The following is a 23,290-nucleotide window of genomic DNA, read 5'->3' as shown; positions in this document are numbered from 1 at the left end:
TGATTTCAGCTCTGGATTTTTAGGAAGAACATATCAGTGAAGATGAATGAAATTGAGAAGAACGCACGAAAGATCAATTTGGATAAAATTAATTAGAAAGAATATGAAGCATTTATTTTAATCTGCAAATTTAGTGAACTCATGTTTATGCGTTTATGCAGTTAAGTTAAGGAGAGAGAGCTAGGAAGAGGAAAAGGTTTTCGACACTTCTCTATTGGAGAGAGGAAGAGAATAAAGAGAAAGAATAAAAAAATGATGGGTGGAGAGATATAATATAGCAAATACAAGATAGGATCTATAAATTTGTTCAAGCTAATGGTAAGAAATCTTGGTCCAGTATGGACCAATACATCCATGAGTCCATGCTAAACGGCACCTCTAACGTCTTCATCATTGGTATTAGTTACATTACATTTTTTATAATATACTACATTTTATAAATCTGAAAAATAGCACACTATTTTTTAATGTGAATCCGGTATCGTAAATGTAGAGATTGATTATTTGATTTAGGTTGGACCGTAATAAATGATAAAACTTATGTATTTTTAAAAATACTATTTTTTTTTAAGAGGAGTGTTATTTGAACAACCAATTTGATGACAACTTATTTGACAACCATATTTTACAAAGAAAAAAGTGGTATTGGCACGAAAACCATAACAATAGAGAGATAAAGTAAAAAGTGATGTGAGTATGAAAGAGAAAGTTGTTGTAAAAGTTGTCACTAAATGGATGTTCAAATATTATTTCTGTTTTTTTAAAGACACTATTTGATTTGGAGCCTATTTTTTTTATCAAATATTCAGTGAGACAAATGTTAATTTTAACCAATAAAAAAAAATGTGTTCCTAACATTATAAATATCACGGTTAAGGAAATTGGTAACGAGTTTCTTTTAATTAAAGGTAATTGGTTAATGGTTTTACATTAAATATAGCATAATCAAACCAAATTATAGTCACTCAAATGTGGTTCTACCACTTGAAACCAAAAGGTACAGAAACATTTTTCAGTGCATCGAATGAATTAAAAGTCATCTATTTATAAAGATTACGCAACTCATCTATGAGAAACTTGGAGAGAGAAAAAAAATGAAGTGGATCAGGTCAAGTTCATAGAATTTTGGAGAGGAAGTTGAACATGCGAATAGGAATCGAAAAAATAACAGAAATAGTTGAATCAGATTCTTTCAAAAAAAAAAAAAAAAATAGTTGTATCAGATAGACACAAAAAGTGGGCATTATTGCAGAAACGTTAAATTTAATTTTAGTTCAAGCCTCAAACACAATCTTGCTAACCTTGGGCTTAGAATTTTTTGAACAAAATAAAAACCTGTGTATGCAAAGCTGAACTCATACCGGACTATTTCCACCCTGATTAAAAGATCATGCGACATCACAAAGCACAAATCCAGACTTTGTTAATGATGAGATGGAGCATTAATGGTGAACATATATTTCATCCATTTGATATGTGCTATGCCTCTATTCGACGACTGAAACTTACTGAAATTACCAGTCTATCAAAATAAATGCAATTAAGTGAAAACAAAATGGAGAGGGAAAAACTTCAAAATTGTGCTATTTAATTTTAAATGGGTCTCATTTTGTAAAATAATGTAATATGGTATCGTCAGGTCATATCCCTTAACAAAACTTTAAACCCCACGATGTAAGAAGGCATCTGAACTCTATTAGACCCTCATGTTCATGGGATTCATTCACAATCTTAATACTTCTGATCAATCTAACATTAGGCCATCATAGCGACTGAGACTACATTCTCAAACACCTGTATCAGAGACGTTAGCTCCATTACTTAGCTTGAGAGTCATTTTAATGTTCATTGCTGCTAACTCTGCTGCCAAATATCTAAATATATAAGGCATGGCTACTGTCTCCATGCCTTTACTGGTTTGGCAAGCATGACAAGTGACTTTTCTTGGAGCTCTTCTTACTGGTATCCCAGGAATATCCCGAACTGGCCGCTTTTGAGGCTCAATGAATGTTGTTGAAAGCATGCTTCCACAAATGGAACACACATCAGCAATGTGATAATCAGAACAGGTGTGCAGCCTATCGTGCAGAAGATATGCAGCCCCATGTGCTAGTAGAGAATCACGTTCCATTTCTCCAAATCGTATTCCCCCACCACGCTTTCGTCCTTTTATTGGTTGCCGGGTTATCTGGTCAACAGTGCCTGTAGATCGAACCTGTAAAAGAAAAATCACTTGGGGTTAACAACAAAAGTCAATACAGCGCAATATTTTACTGACAAAGGGTGCTAACCAGGGATTGGCACTAAGGATACCAGACTTAACCTATCTATCATCAGGAATATATAAAATATAACTATTGGAGTGCCATATAAATAACTATATGAATAATGCTAGCAACAAACTTTCTAATACTCTTTTATTGGTTAAAGTTTAAATGGGTCCCACATAATTTGGTGGAACCCAAGTGAAATTTAACCAATGAAAATGAGTGTGTTTGAAAGTATGTTAAATAGTGTGTTGCTGACACTCCTCACAAATGCTTAGTTGCTAAAACAAAAAAGACGCTTATCACCAACAGTTCCCACTTTGAAAGCTTTAAATTTAAATTGCAAAAGCAAAAGATTGATTGTTTTTGGTTTTCAGATTCAGAAGACAGCATAAATCTTGCAAAGGTAAGATCAGATGATAGAAAAACACTGAATTTGCTCACCTGGTATTTGTCTGAAACCATGTGACGAAGCCGTTGATAATAAACAGGCCCAATAAATATCTCACATGTCAGTTCTGTTCCATAGACCCCACTGTACAGAACTTCACATCCGTGGTAATTAAATCCCTTCTCTTTCAACATATCACCAAGCTCATCAACAAGTGAAGCCGATTTGGATCCAGGTTCCACTGAACTACGAAATGGAGTTGCATCTTTAAATTTTCCATGTAAACTGCCTCCCTACAAGAATAAATTTTTACCAAGTATAGTTAGAAACACACTGACATAGACGTAGTATCACTTAGATAGAACATATGAAATGGATATAATATTAACATACAAAAATCCTAAATCATAATTTTAAATCAGCATTATCAAATCATTGTGGCACCCCAATTTTTTTTAAAAAAAAAAACAGTTAATAGGAATAAGCTAGAAGTATCTAACAGCCTGACATGATACATGTCAAACACTAGCATAACATCCATTGAAGTTTTAAGTATGGTGCTTCATAATTCATAAACATGACTTTTGGAAATGAGACCTCATTATAGTCCCCAGGTAGTGGAGATTCATTGTACAACAATAGAAAAGGTCAAATGCATCTTAGGGAATCAAGATGGCATAATAACTCATCTTGGACATTGTGCATTTATTTTCCTCCTAATCGTTATGTGTATAAATTAAGCACTCTGCTGGGTGCTAATTCACTGAAGCATGTTCAGAAAAGATTTTGCCTGCATAGTTTTCACATGACATTAAAGCTTTTGAGTCAAGGGGACTTTTCTTCTTCAAGTGGATAAATGTTTTGGAAAAATTTGGTGATCAGGAAAGACTTTAGGTCAATCCTGAATCAAGACACAGTCAAGAGTCCAACCCAACTCCTTTGCACCAGGTAACAAATTCTAATTTTTTAGCACTAAACTTAGATTGATGTGAGGCATGCTTTCGCCAATGGACTTATATGAAGATGTATACATGGATAGTCCTCCAGGATTTGAAAACAAATTTGGTTGAAATGTGTGTAAAATACCAATAGCCACTCTATGGACTCAAACAATCTACACGGGTTTAGTTTGAAAAGTTGACCCAATCAGTAAAAGGAAAAGGGTACACTACACTCAGGGACAACAGACCGTAGCTTATTCATAAAATTTACCTCTAATGGGAAGATTATTGTTGTAACAGTCCATGTGGATGACACCATTCTTACAGAATATAATGTTGTGGAGATGGAGAAACTAATGAAAAACTTGGCAGTAAATTTGAGATCAAGGATTTAGGAGTATTGAGATATTTTTTTCGACATGGAGATGTTTCACAAAGATGAATGGATGTAGACCTTTTGGAGATCAAGGGAATTTTGGTTTCTAAAAGAAAATACATTCTAGACCTTTTGGAGGAAACTAAGATGAATGGATGTAGACCAGCAGACACTTCTATGGATACAAATACAAAGCTTTGAAAGGAATGAAGTGTTGCTATTTATTGGAAGATACTAGAGTTTAGTTGGGAACATCTCCCTTTGAAGAACATCTCGAGAAACAACAATTTGTTGCTAAAAGTTTTGTGGAAGCTGAGTTTAGAGCAATGGCACAAGGAATTAGCGAAGGTTTGTAAAATTGTAGAGTCTTGGAGGAACTATAAAGGATAGTCGAGTCGACCAACAACATTACATATTTATTATTACATCAAGTTAAAATTATATCAAATTACTTAATTACATATTTAATTTTTAATATTGTATAAAATACAAAATAATTTGGAAATAAAGGTGATTGTTTCACAAGGGTGACTTTGTCATTTAAGTATGACATTTTCCTATCATGACATAATGAGGTGTCTACCATATATGATATGATAAAATAATATTATCTTGTGTCCATCAAACATATGATAACTGCTTATCCTATCATTATCCTGCTTTATATCATATGACGATGCCTAATTTTGGGTGGCTAATAAAAGTTGGACATGACAGATGTCTATGCACCAACTTCGTTAGGGCGTGTAGCAGAATCAGGTGAGACACTCCAAGCAATATCTATTAAATATTTGCATATATGAACAGTCTATTATATATTTGCATATATGAACAGTCCTGTACTACAAAATAAAATATGAAAGTATTTTCTTCATTACTTTCTACAAGTTGTAGTACCTTAGCAGCAACAGATTCCAAAAGCATGGCAATCGTCATCCTAGAAGGAAATGCATGAGGATTTATAATGAGATCTGGGCGCATCCCCGTATTTCCAGAAAATGGCATATCGATGTCTGGCCACAACTGAGAGCAAACACCTTTCTGCCCATGTCTACTACTAAATTTGTCACCAATGATAGGGTTTCGAGGGTGACGAAAACGTATGTTAGCCTGCTCCAAAAAATTAAATGCATAAGGTAATACTTAACAGATCAGGCTCATATTATAAAAAGTTTAAAGATATCTACAAGCACAATAAATAAATCATATCAAACTAAATAATAAACAAGATAGAAGCCCAAAAAATTAAATGCATAAGCTAATACTTAACAGATCAGGCTCATATTATAAAAAGTTTAAAGATATCTACAAGCACAATAAATAAATCATATCAAACTAAATAATAAACAAGATAGAAGCCCAATAACTAAATCCAAAGAAACTATTCTAGGTATGCTAGAACCAAAGTAAATACGACATTTATGGTAGTACAAGATTATGTTATTAAGTAAATATTATTTAAAAAAAAATATAAACAAATATGGTAATGTTAACTAGTGTCTTCACTGTAATTTGGCATATATATAGCATAGCTCTAGTGCTTAATACATGAATGCAGCATAGCTCTAGTGCTTAGTACATGAATGCCATCCTTTTTCTCTCTTTTGCTCCTCAACATGGTATCTTCAATCAACCTAAAGCCTAAAAAGAGGACCCCATAATTTGTGCTTAACTGGTGGACCCGACCGATATCCACAGATGATTTTTTTTAGAAATCATGTCTCCCTTTCGGTTTCCACTCTCCACTATCGAGTTCTATGCAGATGATACCTCACCAATAGAACCACCGCCGTCCACCAAGCCCTAAAATCTTATTTCTATGAGAGCTTGCATGTGTTCCAATACATCAGTTCTCTCCAGTTCCATGTGCATTGCTGTCCACCAAGCTCTAGAATTATTTTCAATTTAGTCCATATACTTCACATAGCCTCTTCCCAAAAGAATGATTCCAAATAGAATAGATATTGACAACATTGTTGAGAAAAATAAGAACCCTTTGAATATATTTATGGTATTATCAACTGAATGGAAATAATAGGAATGAACAACAAGATACCCTTGCAGACAAGGCTATCCCAAAGGAGCACACTCTCTGCACACTAGATAATCTCTAGTCACGACATATCATAAAAAGAATATCCTCCATTACAAAAGTACCCAGTTATATTCTAACTAGCTAACAAACTTCTCTATCAACTCTTAACTGCTTTAACTACTCTATTAGCCTTCATATGCTAACAGCTCCTAGTCAAATGAATACCTTTGTGATGAGCAATTAGCATGTCCGTATGTTGTTCAGGTTGGGTCAAAGAAAGTTGAACGATCGAAATAAGAGATGGAGATGAATCATCAGTCTATTCAATGACAACTTCCTCCATTGGTGCAAGAGAAGGATGACATTGATAGGTAAGGAGATGAGGAACCAAAGATATGCAAGGCTTTGGTGTATCTGATGCGAGTAACTCCAGATTAAAAGGAAGAGGAGGGGGGGAACTAATAAACCTGAGAGACACTCTTTTGTTACTAAGGAATTGAAGAACATAATATCTTTAAAGAAGGTTACATCAGCTAATACATAGAGAGGATGAATTGAGGGAGAATAGCAACGGTGTCTTTTCTGAAACCGAGAGTAACCAATGAAGACGCACATGATTGAACCAAGGGGAAACTTTGAAGAGAGGTTCAACAGAAACCAACAACAATGAGGGACTTTGGTGTTCAGAGATGAAGAAGCATTCTACTAATCAAATAACCAGTAAGAATGTCACCCCCACAATTAATAGGTGAATGGGGATGTATGAACAAGGTACGTGCAGTTTCAATAATGTAGCTATATTTTCTTTTTGCAATACCATTTTGCTGAGGTGTATGGCTAAAGAAGATCTGTGACCCAAACCATGAGATACCACATTTATTGAAAAGAACTAGAAAATACTATTTTATTTGTCACTGCGCAAGACACAAATAGAATGCCCAAAAACTCTGAACGTTCTTTTATTACGGAAACCCGAGTACATTCGGAAAAGTCATCAATTAAAGTAACAGAGTACCCAAAACCTAAGGTAGAAGAATTGACACAACTAGGACTCCACACAACTGTACCTAAAACCATTAGGTAGAGCATAGGTTATATAGTCGTATTAGTGCTAGTGTTCATTTCTTTAATCATAATAATATTCAGAATATTATTTCTACAGTAGTTACAAAGAGCAGAAATTATCCAGGACATGAATTAAAGAACAATGGAAGGAAGGCTAAGGTACCGTTTGGCCAGGCTTTTTTTTCGGTCTAAAAGCTACTTTAAAACAAAGCCCTTTAAAGAAAAAGCTAAAGCTGTTTGGTTTCTTTATTATTTTTTAGTTCTGAAGTTATTTTTAAGTTAAAAGTTGTTTGGCAGAATAATGTACAAAATTTTGAATTTAATATTTTTTTGGTGGTGTCCGGGGTTCGAACCCGGGACCTTGCATATATTTATGTATAACCAATTATACTGTATAACAAATTTTGTTATAAGAATACCATATTTTTGGTGTCATTTAAAAAGATAAGAATTTATATTATATGATATTATATTTGTTATATTGTTGGTGTCATTGAAAAATATATGTTTAGTGTTTTTAATAAGAAAAGGATATGCATAGTTTGTTACAATATAAATGTGTAAGATATATATAAGTATAAATTTTTTAGGCATTTATACTTGTACTTTTAATTTAAATCAAAATTTTATAAAAATAATTATACGTATTACGCAACACTAAAAAATTATACGCATTAGCGTAACAAAAAAACAGACACACGGACATAAAATATTACTCTAAACGCTAATGTGTGTTCGTGTATATACTTGTGAGGTTGAAGAAAGGGTATAAAAATATTTGTGAGGTTGTGATAATTAAACGATATTAAAATTAAATATATAAGTAATAAAAAGATAATAAAATTCCATCAAAAATAGATAATAAAATTAAATTGATCCTCCTTCAAAAAAAATTATATGGACTGGCTCAAAAAAAAAATTAAATGGAAGAAAAAAACAAATTGAAATATAATATTAAAAAATAAAAGAAAAGGTTGCCAGTGTAAGTTGTGTAAGTTGAAGAGAGGTGCTTGTTAAATAAATTACGGAGAAGTAGTTTTTTGAAGTAGCATTCAACAACTTTTGGTTAAAGCTAATTCCATTCAATTTTATGCATTCTAAACAAAAGTACTTTTTTTTTCGAAGGTACTTTATTCATATTGTGTTTGGCCTAGCTTCTCCTTAAAAATGTAGAGAAGCTGAAAAAAAAAAAAAAAAACCGGGTCAAACGGTACCTAAATATCATCCTTCAAATTACATTAACAAAACAGCAACAGGAGAAAAAATACATAATTGGCATAATACCTGGCTATTCAGTCATTAGCCTATAGCCCACTAAAATAGATAGGAACTCAAAAAAAAAAAAAAAAAAAATACAGAGCATCAAAAGTGAAATGAAGTACATTATATCATTAACAAGACCTATTTGTCCCAACCTATCTAATTAATTATTTTTAATGCAAAACATCCATTTAAACACGAGAAAATTGAAGTGGAATTTTTCAACTCACCTTCCTTCGATGCTTTTTGAGGTCAACAGCTACACAGTCAATATAAGCAGGTTCGGTGCCCTTTTTTCTGATGAGACGTGTTTTATTCGTTACTTCATTGTAAATGCTACAATAGGGTTCATCTGGCCCTATCATCTGAAAGTGATACATTCAGACTTTTTGTGAAGAAAGTTCACATTGAGAGAGAAGAGAGAAGATAGACAGACAATGACAAACCTGACCAACATGTGGAAGTCCATCGGAGTCAATCGAGTGACAACCTTTATCTAGGTTACTTTTTCTGAATATTGTTGAAGATCGTTCTGCTTGGCTGCCTAGCTCTGTCAAGTCAATAGTTTCTGTCTGCCAAAACAATTGTAGAAGCAAGTCAAGGCCACAATTTCTAGCAGGAAACATTTTCTCTATTCAAATAACACAAAATATGAGAAAACTAAGCACTGTCAAAAAATGGGAAAAAAAAAGGACAGATACATACATCGTTAGATACAAGACTAATCTAACTTTGTATATTGTCCAGGTTTTTTGTATACAAAATTAGCTCGATGCAGGATCATTGTACATGCATTAAGTTTGGAAATAAGGACTCCATATTCAATGTTGACCTCCATACTGACACAATTTATAGCACTGGCGTTAAATCAAGAGGTAATTTGTGGGATCACACGATTTTTCCTATCACTAGTGTTTTAAATCCAGCTGTGGCTCGTTGTGGTATCGCAAAGTTTTCTTTCAGTAATGTAAGATCGCATAATTTGTTGCGTCTCACGAAATGGAATTTTCAAGCTCAGATTTTTGCAGTTCGGATCACTCAAGAGATTTTCTGCTGCGTAATTAAAAAGGTCTAATTTGGCTTCCTCTCCCTCACTCTGCAAACTACTGAAATCTCCCTCATCCTCTCTGCCAGTGATTTGCAAGTGCAAATTGCTGGTCTCAGCAACCAGATCAACCTTCCCTCTTCTCCAGCCTAAGTAAAGCTTCTGTGGGCGGCAGAAGCTGCGACCTCATTGATAGCATCTTGTTTGTGACAGTGTTTCATTAGACTGTTTTTGCAAGTCTTTGTTTTGGGCGGTTCTGTTGTTTGCCCTGTTACGGGAAATATTGTTGCTGAACTGGGCAGCAAAATTGGTCAGGTAAACTCAAGCATTTAGGATTGCAAAAGTTGGGCAATCTCGCAATGAAGATCAGTGATCCAACTGCAATAACACACTACAGACATAACCCGGCACAGAGAGCCAACCAAAATCATAGAAATGTACAATCCTACAAGTAAAAATGTGATCTTCAAACAATACAAAACTGTGTAGAAAACTTGGAGAATTCAACAATTAAGTTTCAATCAAAACAAAATTAAGTTAACAGATTGCTTTCTTTTACACAAAGTAAGAAAACTGCTAAAACTTCAAAATCATGGTATCTCACAATAAAGTGTCATGACTAACAGCTCATAAAAATTTAACTGCCATGCATTCAAATCAAGAAAGCTTAATCAGTTGTCAGGTATCGAACCTGATATATTTGTCCATGAAACATTCCACGTTCTACTGATGACTTGTTCAGAATCATGGCATCCTCCATATCATATCTGCATATGTTAACAAAAGGTTATTGATTATAGCACAAGGAATGTTAAAACTACAGTTGTCCAATTATAGTAATTACCCTGTATATGCCAGAACTGCAACTATAGCGTTTGTGCCTGTTGGAAATTCATCAATGTTGTATTCAGTGTATGCACTTGTCCGAACGATGGGAGTCTGAGGAGTCTGAAAATGTCCAAAATATTGAACTTATTATAGTTGAAGAGTAGGAAAAATATAGGTTATGCTGTATCAGATGCAAGGGATGTATCTCCTAAAGAACAATTACTATAGTATAGTTCTTTTCCGGTTTGGTTTTGAATATTATAAAAAACCAAACCTGCACCGATCTGGAACATAAGGTATGTCCGGTTTGGTTTTGAATTTAACAAACCTGAAGATGATATAACTTCTGATCTGCACGATGTTGAATTGTTTGAGACGAAAATGCCATTGTTTGCTTTGCCATCTATATAGAAAATAAGCAACATAAAAATTTGCAACTGAAGTAGATATGGACCACCTACACACAATTAGAAAGATTGTCGAACCTGACACTGGTACATATTTCGTGGGCTCTGATTATGATCTGACCATGGTGTAAGATTAGCAACTACACTTAGCATTCCTGTTGGATGGATTTCCTCATGAGTTGCAGGAAATGAACTTTTTCTTCCACCATCTCCACCGTCAGGACACCGTATCTCCATAAAAACCTGAAAAGAAACATAAAATTATCACTTAAAAATTGACAGATCCCCATTTGAAAGTACTATTTTCCATAAAGATGTCTTTTACATGATTATTTCTAATGAAGTATATGATGCTAAAAAAAACTATATTGACCTGTTCAAATGGACCAATGAGTTCAATGTTTTCATTTCCATTGGAGGGAATTGATAGATTTCTCACTGGGCGAATAAATCTAGAAGGGGATGTGAAGAGGTAGAGGCCAGGATATGCTCCACCCATGCTCAAAGGAACATATCCCACTTCCAGATCATCTGGAATCTGCATCACATGGCATGATATTTAAGTCAGCATCAAGGAACCAACATATTACTAGGGAACAAAAGAAATTTTCACATAAACAAACCACTGCAGCAGATGAAACTTTCAGTTCTCGAATGTGAGCGACAACTTTCTCAACCTCAGTGGAAGGGATATAACCAACAATACAACCATCTAGAAGAACAGTAAGAACTTCAGGCGGTCCAGGTAGAAATATCTTTGGCAATGATTGTGTCATTCCAATCTCAATTAAAATGTTGAGGATAGACAACTTAATTTTATAATAATTTTTAACTTTTCCTTGAGAATCATAGAACGACGTAATCCCTGAAATAGAGAAGAGGAAAAAAAAAACAACGAACAATGTTTACCAATGAATGAATGACATTTCTGATGAACAATAACATTGCTGCTAGTCAATAAAAATAACAATGAAATTAATGTGGAAAATAATACTTAAATTTTCTACCATACAAGGATAATATAAGAGTACCATGTGCAACAGTTTTCACTTAAAACATTTAATATATCTTAACACATGTTATTTTAGACACATGTTAACTGATGTCATAAACGCATAGTGGGTATAATAAACTTGAGAGTGATACACATAATATTAATTTGGGAGTAGAATTGAAATAAAATGATTAATGTTACATTAAAACATATATATATATATATATATATATATATATATATAAAAAGACACGTAATATGACTGAGATGAACGTGCATCAAAAGGCTATAATAGTCCTTGTATACAAATGGGGAAATTTGGAATAAACATGAGGTAGCTAAGGATGAGGCCAAATAGGAAGAAAGCAAATAGCAGGGCTTAAAACGAAAGACCCACATACAGAAAATCAGTTGGTGTTATGCTAGGATCAACCATGCAACGATGATTGACTCGGATATTGGATCAAAAAGACCAGTCACGGTTTTATTGATTTGAAAAACGCATGAGATGAAGTACCTAGAGAGGTTTTGTGGAAGGCGTTAGAGAAGGAAAATCTTAAGATTGTTTAAAATCAAACAATCTTATAACATACTAGTGTAATAACACTAGTTTTTTTTTTAAAATCAAAAAATATATATTTAGGGGTCCCAAGTCACAACTAGTGTAATAACACAGTGCAAATATAAAAGATTTTCTGATATCTATAGTTGTGCACCAAGAACCAATTTGGCCCTACAACTTGTCATCTCAATTCTAAACATACATATTGCACATAAACAAGAAATAGTGCCTGTCCATACTTTTTGAGGATAAAATCAGTCCACAAAATATCTTTTCATAATTTAGTCCTTCTGATACATAATTGTCACAAAGTTCTTCATTATGGAGTTCTAAAGTAGGGTCACACAAGGGCTAATGTTGCAGGACTACTATGATGACATTTTAAATTTTTAATCTTTGAGGGACTAATTTGGCAACAGAAAACATGACAAAACTCATGTGACGACACACTTGTCTTTGAAGGTTCAATTTGAGGGTACCTTTTTTAATAATTTTTAAGAGCGAGAGAGAAATGAAATAAATAAAAGAGGGTTTAAAAAGAATGCCAACTTACTACAAGTGTGGGTCATATGATTCAACAATCCACAGGGCCCCCCATCAGGTGTGTGAACAGGACAAAGAAAACCCCAAGATCTATTCATTAAAAAGAAAAACCCTTAAATAATAAATTGTAAGATCCATGTATATTACAACACAACCATGTCATCAGCTGATTACGTAAAAATGTACTAACTCGGGCAATAGCTTCCGCACGGTTGTAGTACGAAGTCCAGCAAATAAGGCACCTCGATGGACATGACGAAAATGTGAGAGAAATCGTAAAAAGTTCAACCGTTCAGCCTGGAGTGTTAAGCCTGAAGTCTGAATAAGAAAAAGTAGTTTGTGAATATTTAACTACATCAATTAAAAATAACAAGTTTAAAGAAATTAACCAACAGTTATTTGCATAATTAATATTCAATTTAATAGAGTTCGCTCAATATCTATTTAGGCTTAAATGCAATAAACTCCAATCAACTACAAGCCAAGTTCAGAATATCTCCTTGCAATAATAAAGCTCGACCACTCAATTCCTTAAACTTGTTAAACTATGCATGCCGAAGTGGTTAATTTTGCACTACTTTTCAATATTTGGAAAATGAGACAAGTTGTCAAGTCTTGGTTCAGATTTTCTTGTCAAATATCCTTCCCTTCTAAAAATGTTGCAGGGTGAGAAACATGCAGCAGCAGTTCTAAGTTTGAAGTATCCTGTTAGAACTTACGGTGTGCTTACAAAAAGCCTTTGGTCAGAGAAAGGTGTTGGTGGATTAGTGCAGGTGTCGTACAGAATGTAATTGGGAAGTATATCAAACCAGCGATGGGGGTGAAATTTTACTTAGAAAATGAAAGCATAAAAAATATAATATCTGGATAAGTCATGATTTTAGAAAATGATATGCACCAAATCCTTTCAAGCACAGGGTGTTGAGCATAACAACAGAACATCAACAATTAATAATATGCACAAGTGATAGAGCATCAATGTTTTACTGAATAACAAGAGTAATTTAATCACTGAACATAGAAATCACACAAGTACACTTTGCTGTTCCAGTGACCTGGTCTCCAACACAGAATATTCCCTGCCAAAATACAGAATAACCACCCTATCTTCTGAAAATATCAATCACACAAACATACTAATAATTAACTGCCAGAAGTTATTTTCTAATCATAATTGCCATTAAAATTCTTAATCCTAATAACTGCTATTATACAGTTCTGTTACTAACTATTTCCTAATTATAGCTGCCAACAGGAATTTCTTTTAAATGGGTGGTCTGACTCATTTATAGACCAGTGGTTCAAACTCTTGGATGCCATCATGAAGGAATACGCCAAATATCTAATTATATGTAATTATGTAGTGTAACCGTACAACTATCAATATTTTATACTTACGAAACAGAGACAATCGGCACCCAGAAAATACAAACTGAGAAAAAATTTATCAAGCGCTGGCAAGTCCATACCTGAGGCAGATCCAGAGGAATACTTGTAGCCAACCTTCCAGTTGTCAACATACTTTCAATTGCTTTACCGACGCCGCTTGCATGATTTTTTTCCAAGACTTTCTTAACGTGATGAACTGCAATACCGAGTGGGGAAAATTTACAGACAGCAATAGGTAACAATATGAAGAATGTACTTATCATTTAAGGTCACGGAAATATTCCGGAGTTCATACTTATAAAAGGTTAAACAAAACAAAAATTTAAGCGCATAGAACAACATGAGAATGCAAGGAAATAACATTTTGAAAGAGCCAATAAACACATATACATACATTTCCTGAAATCAAACTTCTCTCCAATTTTGCCAATCTTCCCTCCTCTTTTAATCTCGTCAAGAAGCAATGTTTTCCCCTTAGCCAGCCACTCTTCTAGTTTTGCCTAGGATCCACGTCAATAGATGCAGGAAATAACAAAATATGTAAGACTCAAGTTTTAAAACCTGTGTATTGTTGCCTCTGGAAAAAACTGTGTATTGGTAGTTAGAAACAAAATTGCCAAAGTTTATGCAATACAGCTCTTTAAACAACAAAATTCTTATACAAAGAAGTGGAGAACAGAGTATTACAACTTTTCCTCATAGCTAACAGCAAGTGAAGAGGAGACACATTAGATGGCAGCATGACCCATAGTATTGGGTAACACGTTTTACAAAATTTTCACTGTTAGGGCTGCTACAGCCACTATTTGGCCACTTTAGTAGCACAACAGGTGCTACTCAAAATCGCAATGCAATGGAGTTTGATGTAGGAACTAAGGGATGCCGCACTAGAGTGGCCACTACGGCCGCTATTGACTACAGAGATTAACTACACTTAGGCCCGTCAAAATGAAAGATTAAGTTTTGGCAAATGTTGTGGCAGTATTGAACATTAGCAAATTCTGTGGTTAAAAACTGGACGTGTTCAGATATGCAGTAGAAACTGTGGTTAACAAACACATATAGGTGCTGACGTTAGTACTTCAAACATGAGTGGTTACTGAAAAGTGAGGGGGGCAAATATAACAATTTTGGGAAATTTAGACATTACTCTCTGAACTCTTATATAAGCAAAATAACCAATTGCACAGTAAACTACCCTTTTTCTTCATTTAAATTTTTATGAGAATTTGTTTCATAAAAATATTAATTGAAGGGTACTTAAGTGCTAACATTAAACATGTTACAGTTGATTAGAATTTGCTTATATTTAAGTCCACCAAATATGACTTGTTTTTTGTTTAAATTTGAGTATGGAGGGAATATGTAATAAGGAACTTGACCAATTCAAAAAGGTTAATTGAGAATTGATATTTAGATTTTGATAGCCCATTCCATGCTTAACTAGAGTTCAAACCAAAATTCTAAATGGAACCAGAGAAAAAGTTTAAGCATAGGCCTTCAGCAGAGAAACTCAAGGCACTGCACCAAGCCAGTAAGCATATGCCTACCAGCCTGATACTGAAATACAATTGAAACTAATCAGATTCACAATGTAGCCGACAAGTTCTGACTACTATTGATAATATTAAAAATATTTTCAAAACGATTAAAAGCTGTATACCTTAAGATAAATTGTAATCAGATGTCCAGGGAGTAAAACCTCCTGATTTTGCAAGCTATCAGGGTTATCCGGCACTGATGTCTGATCTACAAGTGAAAAAAGTTTCTGCAACATGAAGCTGAAAGGGAGATGAAAGGAGGGGCCAAGGTCAAATACTAGACTGTGGGAAAACGATACATAATAGATCCTCTACCAAGTAAAATAGTTGCCCATAAGAAACAACATAGTGCGACTAATTAATCAAAATCATCACAAAGAAAAGGAAAGCAACAGACTAACATGAGCAGATTGAACTTGTCAAAATTGTTCTCCAGATGAACAAATATGTAGTTCTTCAGAACATCATCAGCGACCTAGAAAATAAAGGAACTCATAAAAGCATTAGTCAGAATTCAGAAATAAGGGCAAATGAAACCTTTTTTCCAATCAAATTAATGAAAGGGTAAATTGCAACCTCTTTCCCAAGAAATCCAAAATTTTGCCGCTTATTCTATCTAATTGGAAAAACTACACTCCCCCCTTGAGATAAAATGGGTCACGCTTTGGATTCATTTTAATGAACGCAAACTCGCAGTTTATATGAAGATATGAAGTTTTGCTTTGGGACTTCAAATCAATCAAACTCTTCGCAACTAGGAGGCTTATTCACATTAACAATACTAAAGTGAAGCATATTTATATCTCGGGAGAAATCAGGGTGTAATTTTTTAAGAGGGAAGGGTGGTGATACTTAATTTCGCAGGAAGATTGGCGTAATTTACCCTTTATAATAACATGATAAAATAGGACTTACAGTATAATGACTTTCATTTCTGAGTTCATGCATAATAGGTTGGAAATGTTCTCCTGAATTTCAAATAAAAGATTAGGACAAAAATATGTGAATTGATCAAGAAAACAAAGGGACTTGTGAAAATAAGTACCAATATATTCTAGACACTCAAGACGAGTGAATTTTTTAGAAACTTCACAAACTTCATCTAAAATTATTTTTGCCCTTTCACCAACAAGCTGGGTCCCAACAACACCCTTTCCCTTTTCATACTTTTCACTATAACAGCTTGTCAAATTTGCATAAATTTCTCGGTCAGTGGTATCGATGAGGGCCTGTTACAAAGTATTCGTAGAACCATGTTATACAACTGAACTTCAAAACCAAACATGGGAAAAGTAAAGGGGTTGTTCAATAAAGTTAGCAATAATTACCTTCAAAAGAATGCCCACAGGAAGCATGTACTCTCTTCCGTGTATCCTGCAAAATGATATTATGATGAAACATTTGCTTTAACCTAAAATCATAGGCTAAAATGAGAGCAGGAAAGATTATTCCTATTAGGTCTTTTGCATAAACCAGACTTCTTACCAGAAACCAAGCCTTGCACTCCCATTACGAAGGTGATAAAGTTTCACCGTTAATGAGGTTTGATCAGCTCTTACACACCTGAACAAGTGAAATATAAAGTCTTGAAAAGAAAAAAAGAAAAAAAAAGGCCTGTAGTATTCAAAATCGAGGAGTGAAACATTACAGGAATAAATATTCTTAACATTTTGGACATAGCATAAACTAATTTCTACAGGACATGATGAACAAGATAGTTGACTTTCCGTGCATATATATACTACGCAAAATAGTTGACTTTCCATGCATATATATACTACACTCATCATCAAGTACAATTACAACTATTTCTTCCAATTTTAGTCAAATTGGCCAAATGAAAAACACTATGCGTGGGATTTTTGACAACCGCTGTGGTCAATTAGTGAAAGATGGCGGCGCCACAGCGTTCTATGACGGGAATTGTGGCTTGAAAATAGCGGGATTCTTGCCTTCCAACATCCGCAATCAATAACACTGAATTCAAGGCATACAAAATAGCTTGCAGCCTATATTTATACTAAATTCTAAATTTTTATTGGGGAATTATAATTGGGACATTGAGATAGACTTTTTAAAAAAAAAATTATTTAGTCTGAACTCTGAAATAATTACAATTGTATCTTGCTAAGCACTCTTTTGGTTAATTGTACTACGTGTTCAAAATTACAATTCCAATTTTCTTAAAAATGGAAAGAAGTTAACAAGAGGGGAACAGTGTAGGGGAAGAAAGACAATCAAATAAGATGATATTATCCCCACTAACAATAACCTAAGTTTCATAAATGAAGAAAATCTAACTATGGCTCATGGACTGCATGTGCTGTTCAGATTTTACAACTACAATATCGACGTTTATTGAGTTCAAATAAAACTGAGGGGAAATGAAAACTCAAATTGAAGAAACTGTAAAATGAAAATTAGCTGCTACAAAAGAGAGAGCCTTGGCTATTTATAGAGCTGACCAAGCTAAACGTCATGCTGTAACTAACTGCAGTTAGTCACAGAGACAGCAACCGACAACAACAACAACCACCACCAAGCCTTTCACCACTAAGTGTGGTCCGCTACATGGATCAAATTATGCCATAATGTTCTATCCTAAACCATACAATACATTAGTGAGTAGATTTGGGTTTGATGAACCCAGGTAAGTATACTTTTAGAACAATGGTTTATAACATGCAAATTAACAAAGATTTATTCATAACATCCATCGAAAAATATTGTTAATAGAACCCATACAATACTTTTTTATGCATACACATGCAATTAACAATGAGATGCAAGATTTCCCTATACTAAAACAGAGTGGTGAGCAAAAACCAAACTTCTTAGGTGAATGTTTATCATCAGGGAAATAAAATAATAGAAATCAATCCAAAAGTGTCTCTCGTCCATGGAATCCTATATATTCATATCCCTATTGAACGTCATTTTAGCCACCAGAATGAGAGTGATACTTTCTCTAATAGTAGGGAGTGACTTTAGGGGATTTTACTGCAGACTCTGCTACGATACAAAAAGTTTAGTAAGACACTACATCCAAGCTACATGCCTGGACGAGAAAAATACAAAAGTGCCTGACTAAAGTGCCTTGCCTGAAAAACTAAAACAGTTGACCCTTTTGGTGCCATCACCTTTATTTCTAGGGATGTATGGCATGGGCAAACACAACACCGAACTTTTATAACTAGAATGAGCAAAAGAGAATTAGAGAAACCAACTAGAATTCTAGTTCAGAAGTTATATTAATCGGGATTTTTTTTAAATGGAAGAACATATTAGACCCTGTGCCACTCTCCCTTTATCACAGTCAATACACAGTGTTGGGTCAAAATAATTCTTCAAAAGACAAAACACAACACCGAACTTTTATAACTAGAATGAGCAAAAGAGAATTAGAGAAACCAACTAGAATTCTAGTTCAGAAGTTATATTAATCGGGATTTTTTTTAAATGGAAGAACATATTAGACCCTGTGCCACTCTCCCTTTATCACAGTCAATACACAGTGTTGGGTCAAAATAATTCTTCAAAAGACAAATTTAAAAGAAATCGTCTACTTTCTTAGTTTCCACTAAAACATCATAAACAATGTTATACATCATCCTGTTAGAATATATAGACTAAGCTTGTAATATCTTGTAACTAAGCTTCTAAGAGCATCCACAATGGTAGTTCCCTAACAAGGACTCCTTAAATGGACCCCACGTGACACATCACTTATTTATAATTTTTTAATAAAAGTACCTATTAAGGACTCAATGACTCCAATGGCAATACATTAATAAGGACTCCAATTCAAAATACTTAAATATGTCCCACTATCTTTACATCATTAAACGAAAATAATTTACCTATTACTCCTTTTTACAAGTGCGACCAAGTAGTACACATTTTAGTACTCCTTTATGCAAGTGGGACCAAGTAGTACACATTTTATTAATTTTTTAAACGTGGGACCCGTTAGTTACCCATGAGAGAGAGGGTCCTTATATAGTTGCCCGTTCCTTAACGGGGACTCATTTTTTCTTCCTCCAATGGAGGGTCCTTAACGGGGAGTGGTCCTTGTTAAGTAAGGACCCCCCATTGGAGATGCTCTAATAGTCTAAGTGTTAGCCTAGTATTAGCCTCTTAGATTGTGACATCTGTCACCAACTATATGCATCTAAGATGCATCTATAAATATCTTGTATTTCTCAGTTCCATTCATAATAACAATTCATACTTTCCCTCTCCCTTTCTCTCTCTCTCTCTCTTTCTCCTCTAACTGAATTCAGTTACAACCTTCATCAAGGTTCAACAATGGTGATTTCCATTTCTAACACTTCCCTTCCCTTCTCATTGCCTTCCTCCCCTCCCCGTCTCCGCTATGTCTTACAATTATAAACTCTCAAATGTATTGTATCAGTATCAGTATCAGTGCAGAATAGAAGTCTTAAGGTGAAGCATGTGGATACTTGGTACAAGACTCCATTGCACAAATAACAATGAAAAAAATGTGAAATATTCAACAAAACAAAAAAAGGAGCACATGTCTAACCATTTAGTTGCAAGACATCTTCACAGACCTTATATATGTAAACATCCAAGTCACTATTATTCATGACACAACAATTTAAATATGTAAACATCCAAGTCACTATTATTCATGATACGACAATTTAAAATAGCAGTACCAGCAGATAGAACAAACCTTATAACAACTGCTTTATCAGTATATCCTTCCCGCCTCTCACTAAATGAACTTCGCACTGTACTCATCGGCTACAACATTTAAGGAAGCAGAAAAAAAAATTGATGAGCAATGGCAAGAGTTTTTAAAATCCATTATCAACCTTAGTCAACATATCGTTTCCTGGACTAGTATAACAAATTTCAACTCTAGCAGAAACTAATCTAGGTATACAAATGCTCCTGTTCACTTGCAGCAAAGTATTTTCATAAGAATAAAAGATTGCTTACATAATTCCGTTTTGGTAGAATTATAGGTCGAATACATCTCTCAAGGCCATTCACGATAAAGTAACTGGAAAGGAACAATGTGTGATAAAGCAACAGTCAGCTACAGAAAATAATTAGGCATTGCAATAAAGTAAAAAAAGAAGCGGAGCAAGGAAATTGAATAATGTTGATGCTAATAAAACAAAATAATTTTCTGTATACTTTTCTGATAGAACTCTTATGTTGATTCAGAATTGATTCACTGATGGTAATCTATAGTATTATCTAATCCAACATCAGTAGGAAGTTTAAGTGGCACAAACATGGTCCAATAACGTACCCGCCCATTTCCGATGCCTCTTCCTTGTAGGACACAAGTTTTCGGGGAGGAAAGTCTCTCAAGTTGCATCGTTTAGACTGCATTAGTAACAGGCGAGTGAACAAAAAATATCCATATATTTTCAAAGATAGATAATTATTAGTTAATTATATGCCACTTTTACAATGGTTACCACTTCCCAGCACTTTTACATCTTTAGAACAAAAACAAGCAAGTACTACAAGAAATTAAGAATCAATTGTTATTATCAGTTATAAGGCTAAAAAATGCAAACAAATCATTAAGGTAAGACTATTTCATGAATCGTGAGTATTATTTAAATTGTCGGCACTGATATATATATATATATATATATATATATATATAGGAATATGATTATTTTACATAGTATTAATTATTTAATATGCATAAAAATTATTTCTAGCAGTCATCCCGCTGTAGGGTTTTTGGAGGAGGACACTAGTTGGGATTGATAAGTTGCAACATTTTCCCACTAGCTATGAAGTCATTTAATGTGTAGTTCTGAAGACAAATTATTTACCTATGTTCTAAATCTCTCTTAATGGTTTGGTCTATGGTTTTTGTTGGTCTCCCTTTACCAGTTTACCTTATCTATTTCTCAATATCTGTCTGGGACAACTCCCTTCAACGAATCTTCTATGCCTTCTTCATGTATACCCAAACCACCCAAGACAATATTCTATAATTTTCCCAACCATAGGGGCCATTCTAATTTTGTCTTTAAGATTGTATTTCTAGTTCTCTCTTGCTTAGTGCAATCCCTCATCCTTCACAATATCATCATTTCTAAGACACCAAGACTCTTTATGGTAAGGTCAAACAGCTAGTTTAGAGCAGATAGCTTATATCATATAAGCTCGTAAGATCAATGTAGAGTTGTTTGGTAACAGTTATTTTCTCAACACCTTATTTTGCTAATTTATATCGTTTTTTGAGATGCTACTTCAAGTAACGTTTGAGCTTACAACACATCATTTTTTTGACAATTTTATCCTTGATAACTTAATTAAAAATCCTCTCCAACATTCGTTTACATACAACATTGAGAGTCTTATCATTGTGCATGATAACTATTTTTCATCCCATATCACACTCAGAATTTCTCCATTTCATTCACTCTACTTGGATCCTATAGGTGCATCTCCCTCGATCTTCTAATCACACCAAATGGCATTTTAAAATATATGTAAATATATATTATTCAAATTCAGATGTATACCAAAAAATTCAAACAATATAACATGATCCAGATCCAGTAGTCGGAATGGTAAATTTTGCATTGTACAAACCATTATTATGCAATGTAAGTATCTAATACTCACTACTAGTATCATCCAATTTGACTATACACATAAGTGCATTCTCATAAACCAGAAATTTCAAAAGTAAATGTAAAATCACAAAGTAACAAACCTGTAACATTATGGGAAACTGCCCAAAATTAAAATTTTCTCGTAAAATAGCCTCGCTGTCATCGTATTTAAAACACACATCTGCAGTGAACCTCCCTGAATAAGTGAGTTTTGCTTGTCTACACTGCTCGTTAAAAAAAAAAAAAAAAAAAAAAAAATATTACGAAATAGAATCAAACACTAAATAAAAAGAATCAATCAAATTCAAGAAAGTTAAACAATAAAGCTTAAAAAATTGAAACTTGCTTCAAACGGATACAGAGTTTTGCGCGTTGTCTTGGCGATTCCATCCTTCTGAGGCGAGAGGATTTTGGGAGCTTCCAACGTAAGTAAGATCCAGGTTAAGAATAAACACAGTAAAATAAATATGTAACTGGAAACAAACTGAAAGCAAAATAAAAGCAGCATATTATTGAACTGAAAAAAGAAAAAAGAAAAAAAGGATATTAATGAGTTTTTGAAATGTTGTAGGATGCACAACAACGAGTTTGATGGATTTGAAAATGGTTTCCATGCCAGCTTCAATCAAATGATCGAAGGATTCAATGTGTGGTTTGAAAAGCACTTTGAGAGCATCGAAGTTCAAGTTGTCGAGCGAATTCGATTGTTTAGTCAAATTATTGATAGGTTCACGAGTTTCTTTGTCTGGCATCTTGGAAACTCAAAGAGGAATTAGGGTTTGGGGTTAGAGAGTAGTTGAAGAATTGGGGAAAGTTTCAAGGCGAAACGGTGGAGAAGATGACTTTGTAGTGTTTAGGGTTTTAGAGCTGAGGGTTTTCAGTGGTCTTTTATATGGTGATTCGGTTGAACCCGGTTGGACTCGACCGGTTAAAGACTTCTCTGCGTATTCATGTAAACCCCTGTTTTCAGAAATAAAGAAAATTTTATTATAAAAACAAAGAGTTTAATTATGGTGCACTGACTCT

General features: G+C 34.0%; 1 protein-coding gene across 1 annotated transcript; it reads right to left on the bottom strand.

Moving 5' to 3' along the window:
- Positions 1-1,556: 1,556 nt before the first annotated feature.
- LOC11440716 (DNA-directed RNA polymerase I subunit 2) lies at positions 1,557-23,167 on the bottom strand. Its single transcript, XM_003609836.4, has 27 exons — positions 22,812-23,167; positions 22,611-22,693; positions 22,366-22,488; positions 20,932-21,008; positions 20,613-20,676; positions 20,344-20,414; positions 17,130-17,207; positions 16,973-17,018; positions 16,690-16,873; positions 16,560-16,612; positions 16,046-16,119; positions 15,767-15,884; positions 14,498-14,603; positions 14,184-14,299; positions 12,905-13,032; positions 12,725-12,804; positions 11,239-11,480; positions 10,989-11,153; positions 10,694-10,858; positions 10,537-10,611; positions 10,225-10,328; positions 10,072-10,147; positions 8,782-8,907; positions 8,566-8,700; positions 4,873-5,085; positions 2,712-2,951; positions 1,557-2,215 (listed from the first exon to the last, which is right to left on the bottom strand). The coding sequence occupies exons 1-27, from the start codon at positions 23,014-23,016 to the stop codon at positions 1,787-1,789; spliced, it is 3,576 nt and encodes a 1,191-aa protein (XP_003609884.2). The 5' UTR covers positions 23,017-23,167; the 3' UTR covers positions 1,557-1,786.
- Positions 23,168-23,290: the final 123 nt, after the last annotated feature.

This window comes from Medicago truncatula, chromosome 4 (genome assembly GCF_003473485.1).
Source record: "Medicago truncatula cultivar Jemalong A17 chromosome 4, MtrunA17r5.0-ANR, whole genome shotgun sequence".
In the NCBI taxonomy this organism is placed as follows: Eukaryota; Viridiplantae; Streptophyta; class Magnoliopsida; order Fabales; family Fabaceae; genus Medicago; species Medicago truncatula.
The sequence above is the reverse complement of the archived record's forward strand: the minus strand, read 5'-3'. Positions and strand labels throughout refer to the sequence as shown.

Bases quoted from the DNA above. Each gene is read 5' to 3' on its own strand.
- LOC11440716 (XM_003609836.4), bottom strand. From the start codon at position 23,016: ATGCCAGACAAAGAAACTCGTGAACCTATCAATAATTTGACTAAACAA. The intron at 22,694-22,811 runs ATATCCTTTTTT...CCTGGATCTTAC, and splicing joins AACATTTCAAAAACTCATTA to TTACGTTGGAAGCTCCCAAA. The intron at 17,208-20,343 runs GTTTGTTCTATC...TCACTTGTTCAG, and splicing joins GATAAAGCAGTTGTTATAAG to GTGTGTAAGAGCTGATCAAA.